The sequence below is a fragment of the Octopus bimaculoides genome, chromosome 14 (assembly GCF_001194135.2).
Source record: "Octopus bimaculoides isolate UCB-OBI-ISO-001 chromosome 14, ASM119413v2, whole genome shotgun sequence".
NCBI lineage: Eukaryota > Metazoa > Mollusca > Cephalopoda > Octopoda > Octopodidae > Octopus > Octopus bimaculoides.
Window position 1 is genome coordinate 38441312 of NC_068994.1, and position 9200 is coordinate 38450511.

At 33.3% G+C, this 9200-nt stretch overlaps 1 protein-coding gene across 1 annotated transcript in view; it reads right to left on the bottom strand.

The window, feature by feature from the left end:
* Positions 1-1080: 1080 nt before the first annotated feature.
* Positions 1081-9200, bottom strand: part of LOC128249434 (protocadherin beta-2-like) — an 18163-nt gene continuing 10043 nt past the window's right edge. Inside the window, exons 2-4 of the mRNA XM_052973073.1 lie at positions 4322-6737; positions 3636-3786; positions 1081-2054 (exon numbers count right to left, since the gene is read on the bottom strand). Of these exons, the coding sequence (XP_052829033.1) occupies positions 1762-2054; positions 3636-3786; positions 4322-6718 (2841 nt within the window). The 5' untranslated portion in view covers positions 6719-6737 and the 3' untranslated portion in view covers positions 1081-1761. The remainder of the gene's footprint in view (positions 2055-3635; positions 3787-4321; positions 6738-9200) is intronic.

A 9200-nucleotide genomic window follows, 5' to 3' on the forward strand; every position in this document is an offset into this window, starting at 1 on the left:
AAAAGTTAGAAAAGTTTCCAACATCAAAAGTTTAAAATTTTCAATAACCTTTGCATACCCACCATTATTTAGTAAAAATTTTGGCAAAATTTATTAAAAATACCTTTAATTGCTTTTCATTATATTTAGCTCTTATCACTAATTTCAAAATACGAAATTATGGCTTTAAATTAGAGACTCACCAGTAATCAACATATGAAATGACTTTCTACACATAAAAGAATTTAGATTTAGAAGCTTAAGATACTAATTTCCAAAACAATAAGACTATACATATTTGTATTATGTATATGTTGTCTGCTACTATATATATCTGTGTGTGTGTGTGTGTGTGTGTGTTATGTATCACACAAGCTAACTGGTCTAATAAAGAATATTTTCTGATTATTGGAGGGTTTTTATTTTTTTAACAATTATCAAATGATCAACAACTGATTTAATTTTTGTTACATTTCGATAATTACTTTTTCCTTACACTACATTATAGACAATAAATTTTGCTTTGATTTATTATAAAACTACTTACTAAATACGAAATAATAGCTTTAAATACGAGATTTGACTAAAATTAATTTGTGAAATATGATACTATGTTTTCAACTGAGTGTTGTAAAATGCTAATTCAAAAACAATATAACTATACATAAATAGCAAAGCTATATATTTCTTTTGCATGTTGTCTAGAATATGAATATATGTAATTGAAATATTTTACCCTGAAATCTAACAAAACTCAAGTTACTTTCCTAGGCCATTCAAGCAGGTAAACTGAATTTGAACAGAAAAATCAAAATAATCTATATAACCTACAAAATGTTTTATCTGAACTTGAATGACAATATCAAAATACTTCTCAGATATTATGGTTGATTTAGAAATTGAAGTCAGTTAATGATGTCTAAAGCCATGCATGACATAACTTTATATAACTTATGTACACAGAATCTGTATTATGACACTAAAAAATATTTGATACTCTATTAAATAGAAAATTAAATTGTATATTTTAATTCTCTATTTCCTTCACATTCTAAAGATTAGGAAGAATTTCATTTATAACCAAGTAAGAAGAATTCTTTATGCTTCAATGCTTTAATGAAAACTAATCTAATATAAATCCTTAAATATTACTATCAAGATAATGTCTATAATCACATTTCTACAAATATACTCATACAAATTTTCTTCTTCAGGCTATTTGATGGGCTAGCATACTTTCTGACTGAAAATCTCTGTGAATCTTTAATGACTAATTAAAAAATAGTCAGTGTATTCATTAAAGTCCATTTCTTATATTTTTGTGTGAATTTCTGATGTTATAGTGACTGCATTTCAGTCATTGCAGCCCCTGGCCTTCTTCAGGAGCCTAGCATATTCAATGTCATCTCCAGAATTTCAGGAATACATCAAATATGAAATATTCATGGAGTGGACAACAAAATGAAAAGAATCTAAGCCTATACTCCTTACTGAATATGACAGACATGTGAAGAATACTGGATGATACATTGTAACTATAACAACCAAAAGAACACGAGATGAAATATATCAGTGTATTTCAAGTGTATGGGAAGGAGATTAACTACATTAACAATATAAGTGAATTATGTAGTTGTATGTAATATACATTGATCACTAGCATGTCAATCCAAATAAAAAGAATCCTTGTATTATAAAATATGTTTAGAGGAATATTCTATTGATATTTGTATTATTTTCATTATGTAAGTTGTGAAGACAACTTACAAGATGCTTATATTATTACAGTGTTTCCATAGAGTTACTGTGTATATTTTTTACTATGGAAAATGAAGGTACCTGAGGTATTGAAGGTACTTTTGGTAGTGTTGTTGCTTTAGGTACAGCTAGTAGTGCTGGTTTACTGTTCAAAGTAAAGTTACTTGTCATTGGTACAGTAGATGGTTGTTCAATTATTTTAGATGTATTATCAAATATAGTCAACGGTATTTGGTTATCAGTGTTAATGTCACCATTAGGTTGATATCCATTATTATCTTCCTTTGAACTGCTGAGCGTGTGATAACAGTACAGACCTGAAAGCAGATCGATTTTTAAAAAGTTATTAAAAACGAATTTGATAAAAATTACACTGAAGCTATTCTTTCTAAATTAGTTTTCCATTTATTAAAAAATTTACTTAATTCCTGTTAAAACTATGGGTGCATATCTTATGATACTTAGAACACTGACAGCCTTCAGTATGCACAGGAATTAAATATCTAAAGACAAAGGATGGTTTCATAAATAAAATATCATATGGAAAATAAATTACTTGAGTTAATACTATTTACATATTTAGTAGACTAATTATGTAAACCTTTCGACTTTTTAGTGTCTAACTATTTCAAAATTTAACAGTCATGGTCAAAATGCTACTCATAAGGTACATGTAAAAATTAACACTTCCTTTCTCCAAACTTAGATTTGAAACTGAATCTGAGGATTCTCACTTGTCTGAGCCACTACTGACCAAATAGGCACGAAAGAAATTTTCTCGGTCCTGTCAAAAAAAAAAAAATGATCAATCATCTCCCTTTGACCTTCGACCTCAACCATGTCAGGCGAAGTGTAAATAGACAGGAGCTGACCTATTCAAGCACAATTTCTCCTGCAGTATGTCTGTCCTTCTAGCTGCCACGATGGGTTATAAATACTGTGGTCAGCAAAGGAAAGGCAGAAGGGATCTTGGACTCAGATAGAATGCACAAGATAGCCAACCAGTATTTTTTCAGATGAACAATACACACACTGACAAAGCATTCACTTTTTACCCTAGCATATCCCCAGATGAATACAGTCGAATTCCTCGCTGACTCGTAGCAGTTTGTAACAAACTGATGTAGTGAACACTTATGCATAACACCAGCAATATGCAAGTCCTGTAAATAAATAATTTAAACTATAAAAATATGTTATTCATTTGTTTACTTTGAAGGCATCCACATGCCTACCGCATCTGTTTATCTCAACACATTTTGATACACACCTTAACCACTACATACATGTTGCCCAAAAAGTAACTATGTGTGACTCAAGAAAGCTTTAAACATTCTACCTGCTGGATTTTAAGAACTACAAAACTGATTTGAAATATCATATTTCTAAATCTCTCAGAGAGATTTAAGCAGTAGTGATGCGGTAAAGTTGTTGTATATTGTCAACTTAATGTGACAATCCCAATAAGGGAATATATGACTAGGCTGGGTGGAGGAGTTTGTCTCCCCCTCGCAAACATAAGGACACTAATTGTGTCAAGGCCGACAGGAAGCGGTCCAGTTTCCTAGGGCTAAACAGCAGTAGTATATTCCCTTATTGGGATTGTCACATTAAGTTGACAATATACAACAACTTTACAAAACTGATGACAAAATAAAAGGATTTAATGAGATGAGATCAATGAGTATTCAGTGAGTTCAACTGTGACTGTATATATGTATTCTTACTTAATATATCTTTTAAAATGTGCGTATATTGTGGGTCTTGAACTTAAGAAAATATTGTGTGGCTCTTATGTAAAACAGCAAAAAAGAACTTAGCCATCACTAATATATACATAACATACAGATTCGAAGTGTATCATATGATTGAAGAGGTACTCAGTATTTTTAACTAACCTGGCAGTTCCTCATAGTGACCAGCACTACCAACAACCAAGCCATGCTGACTATCAGTATCAGTGGACATTGCTGATATCTCACTGAATTGGTTAGTTCTGTTTAGCTCTTTGTAACCTGGAGATGGATCTTCTTCTCTTGGGAGAAACACCTAAAGTTTAAGACATTATAATGCAGAGAAAATTTGAAGAAAGAAAAAAAAAACAAATACACAATTCAAGAGTAAAAGCAAAACCTGCAGCTGACATATATTATTAAGTTCCATTAAAGTATTTTTAGCCAACAAACATCAAATTAAACAAAATAATACATCACTGTATGTGATGTTTATAAAGTACAGATAGAAATAGGAAAAAAAAACCCCAAAAAGTCTGCAGATGATGGTATTTAATAATTTTAAAATTTTGTAAGAATGTATTGATTTATATAAGATACATACATCAATGGAATAGTGAACAATAAAGTATAAAAAATTCAAAACCAATCATTTTAATCTATACACAAAACAATGACTAATGTAATAAAATGATCAGGGCCTGTCAAATATCTTATCTCCAAGGAAGAGTTTATCTACAAAGTAATAATATAGTCATTTTTATACTGACTCACATTTTAGAAAAATTGTGATATAGGACATGTCTTTTTTAAAAAAGTAATTCTAAAAATATAACTGAAAAAAATCTCACCTGTTGATGTTTTACTGAAGCTGGTTCAACCTGTCTATCATATGGCATAGTCCAGCAGTGAATATTTTCTCTGTCTACCATTGGTTGTTGATATTTCTTCACATTTCTTTCCAATGTGTATGAAATGCCAGGTGGAACACAAGCAGGATAAAACATATATCTTGATTGCATATTTAATGTGGGTATAACACCATGGTTCATATCAATACTATTATCATAGTTGCTATCGGTATGATTTAGTCTATGAAGTACGCAGAATGTTATAGAGATCACTATAACAACAGATACGATCACAGCTGCTATAACAATAATAATCATCACATTCAATTGGAGACCATTACTTGATTCTGTTGTTGTCTTTGAAGGGGTCTTAAATATCTTTGATGTGTTGTTACTAACTGTTAGAGTCAAAGACAACATTGTTGTTGATGACAGAACTGGATTACCACTATCTTTCACACCTAGTTCCAGTTCATAGAATCCAGCATCATTTTGGTAAGGTGAGCGAGAGAAAGATAAGACACCAGAGTGATGGTTCATTTGAAATAAGTGTTTCTCATTACCTCTGAGTATTTCATATGTGAGGAAGGCATTGTGTTGACTGTCTCTGTCAGAGGCCCTAACAACTGTGATATCATGATCAGTGTTGGGATGGTAGTGGACATTAAGACTGAAAGGGTCAACATTAGGGAAACTGAAATAGGGAGCATTATCATTTAAATCCATAACCTCAACAACAACATTTGCTGTGTTCTCCAGTGATGGTGTTCCTTTATCTTTTACTAAAACCTTAAACTCATACACTTTCTTTTCTTCTCTGTCTAGTGACTCAGTTGTGGAAATAAATCCCACATCAGATATCTGAAATGGTAGAGTTTCCTTTCCATTTGTCAATAGAGAATAGGTTAATTGTCCTCCATCTCCAATATCTGGGTCTGTAGCATTGACATATCCAACAGGGAAGTCTTTGTGTTCATTTTCATAGGTGAGAAACTTAAATATGTCCTGACTAAACTGAGGTTGTACGTCATTTATATCAGTAACCAGCATAGAAAACTCTTTCTCTAGTGTCAATGGAGGTGAGCCATTATCTTGACATTTAATGGTGAAATTAAAACTCTTTTCCCTCTCTCTATCTATTTCACTCTTGACAACAACTTTGTATTTCTTTACAGACTCTGAGATTAGCTGCAGGTATTTATTTTGTAAATGACACTTCACTTGTCCATTTGCTCCACTGTCATTGTCAGTAACTTTGACAGAAGCAACAAAACTTTGAATTTGAGTTGCTTCTGAGATGACAGTTGTGTTTCCAGTTGACTTTAAGACAAATATGACATCAATGTTTGGTGGATTGTTAATGTGACTGATTCCATTTATAAAAACTGTGACTGTTGATGACATTGAAGGAGTACCATTATCTCTGGCATCAATAAATATCTCATAAATTTCACCAAAATTAAATTCTTTCTTCAAAAATAGCTCTCCTGTTGCCTCCTCTAATTTAAAGCTTTCTTTTATCCTTTCATGTGTTTTAGCAATATTAAAGACATAAGAAATTCTTCCATTTTCCCCTTTATCTAAGTCTGAAGCAGACACCCTAACAAGAGGCTTGTTTCTCTGGTATGTATCATTTACAGTGACATTATAATTATCCTGGGAGAAAACAGGGAGATTATCATTTTTATCTTTCACTAATATTTTTATATCCAATACACCTTTGTTTGGTGGAGATCCTTCATCTGTGGCAATTAACTGAATATTGTACATGTCTTTTGTCTCACGATCTAAGGAACCTACTAAAATTAGATGCAATAAATCAGTTTCACCTGACTTAGAAACATTCAATTGAAAAGGAACATTTTCATTTTCCTTCAGTTGATAATTGAGTTTAGAATTCCGACAACTTATATCTTTATCAGTTGCATATGGAATTCTTTCTTTGATTCCTTTTGTCACACTTTCATCATATGACACTTGAAATTCCTTCTCTTGGAAAGTAGGATAATTATCATTGATATCATCTATTATAATTTTGAGTTCTAATATTTTGGTAAAAGAATGACCATGGTGAGCTGTTATTTCCAATATCCTGAAGCATTCCACATTATATTGACAAAGAATTTCTGCATCCAATATGGCAGCTGTGTACAGTTTTCCTCCAGGTGTAACATTAAATAACTGAACACTTTCATCAGTGCTACCCTGGAGTATATTAAATGTCAGTTTGTTGCTATCATCCTGAGTCTGTTTATCATCCAGTAACTGTATATCAGTGACAATATCTCCAATATAGCTGTGTGTGTCATTGTTCTCTTTCACATGGTAGATATGATCCACACACCAGCAGCTGTCAGCCATTAACAACACCAACAGTATTACTGATAACATCTTCATTAGTATAGGATTTGCCAATCTGAAATAAAATGTTAAATTGTATATAAATCATTCCCTGATAGAAAGTGAAATGTAAATATATATCTAGTGATTAGCAATTCAAGTTGCTTACTCATAACCATCTCAAAACATAATGTAAGTAATATCAAATAGCAATCAGGGATTTGGATATTAACTAATTTATTTGCCCAATAATGTGCCTCAAATTCTAGCTCAAACAAATAAAGAACTTGACTACTGTATTATATATTAGATGTCCATAAGTGTATCATTGCAACATTCATTCTCCTCTAGTATCATTTATAATTCAGTAAAGAAGCTATAACTCAGAATAACCAATACTAATTTCAACGTCAGCAATTTTGAGGGGAGAAGTCAAGTCAGTTATATCATTCATACTCCTTGACTGGTACTTATTTTATTGACCCTGAAAGGATTAAAGGCATGGTCGATCTTGACAGAATTTGATCTCAAAACAAAATGAGTTGGAAGAAATACAGTGAAGCATTTTTTCTGTTTGATATTGCAAAAGAATAAGTTGCAAATTTAAGTGACTTGGGCATTCTTTTTCAACAGCTAAGATTATTAAAATGACTGATAGGCATAGCAGAGATTAGTGAAATAATTCCACTGGCACTGCACCAACAGAATCTCTCTCTTGGAAATGCTATTATCATGGGAGAAAATCAGGGAGTGTTAGTGAGATCAGCCGAGTCTGATTCCATTAGTTGAACTACTTCCTCTGAAGGTGTTAAAAGTGAGGTAATGTCCACTACTCTGAAGCATTGTTGAACAAAGGGAAACATTACATTCAAGTAGTTTGGCTAAAGGATCACTTTTGTATATGTACAAATGTTTTTAATAAGCACAGGAATGGGAGATATTAATCAAGAATTCAGAGAGATGGTTACTGGGGTACACAATTTGAAAATATAAATGAATATCATCACTGATGAAAGTAGACACCAACTGTTATGGGAGAATCCTGAACAACACCATGTGACTGAAGGTGAACTAACCAATTACACTAAACAAGAACTGAATGAACTGTCAAGGGATAGTTAGTGTTAGTTCAAACATGTTAGTTTGATGTGTTGGTTTAACAATCGGTAGTTGAACAGTGTGGAGGTGCAATGGCCCAGTGGTTAGGGCAGTGGACTCGCAGTCATAGGATCGTGGTTTCGATTCCCAGACTGGGCGTTGTGAGTGTTTATTGAGTGAAAACACCTAAAGCTCCATGTGGCTCCGGCAGGGGATGGTGGCGAACCCTGCTGTACTCTTCCACCACAACTTTCTCTCACTCTTACTTCCTGTTTCTGTTGTGCCTGTAATTCAAAGGGTCAGCCTTGTCACACTGTGTCACGCTGAATATCCCCGAGAACTATGTCAAGGGTACACGTGTCTGTGGAGTGCTCAGCCACTTGCACGTTAATTTCACGAGCAGGCTGTTCTGTTGATCGAATCAACTGGAACCCTTGACGTCGTAAGCGACGGAGTGCCAACAACAACAAAACCCTTGAGAAAAAGTTCTTGTGAGCTAAGAGTATATCACTTTTAAACAATAGTTAACTGAATCATCTCTCTATCAATTTCTTCTGGTCTTGAAACATCTGGCTAACGGATATAAATTTAAGACAGTGTCATCAGAACTGTGTGAAGACACAAGACCTTGTTGTGTTGCACTCTCAATTGCATGATCTTGGTTTTGATTCCTGGTTTGGGTGGTGCATTGTGTACTCAAACAAATCACTTTGCTTCGCTTATCTCTAGTTCACTCAGCTGTAAATGAGGAACCTTCCAATGGATTGGCATCCAGTTTCATGAGAACGTTGTGATCTTGGTCACTTATCTGCCATGGAAACTGGATAACTGGCCCCTTGAGGAACAGGACTTGAGACAGTACTTACTTATACCAGAACTATATTAGAATAGTCCAATAATGGATGTTTATATTTTTGGAATAATGTCAACAAGAATAACATTCAGACTATCTGAGAATAAAGCAGATTTAGAAGCAGCCGTTGAAAGAATGCCAACTGAGCAAACAGGATGTTTGTTAGCAATATGATTGTCACGAACAGGATATTACTCAAGAACCTCTTCGAAAACAAGGGAATGTGTAAAATAGGACCACTCCCAAAAGCCTACAAGGAATGGGCAATATAAGAGATCATCAATATCTTCAACACCCATAGTGACCCTAATGACTAAAAGGATCTTCCTACCCCTATATAGGATCTTTTTTCATTTTCTTCCAACCATTTAAAGGTTTATTTTGCTGCAGTCCACTCAGCTGGTCAAAATGAGTTGCGGCTGTAATTGAAAGGGATCAGCCTTGTTATATTCTATGTGAGACTGAATCTCCTTGAGAACTACGTTAACGGTATGTATGTCTGAATAGTACTCAGCCAGTTGCAATTTAATTTTATCATTGATTTAACAATGTGTATATGTATCTATGTATCAACTTTTCTTTTGATCT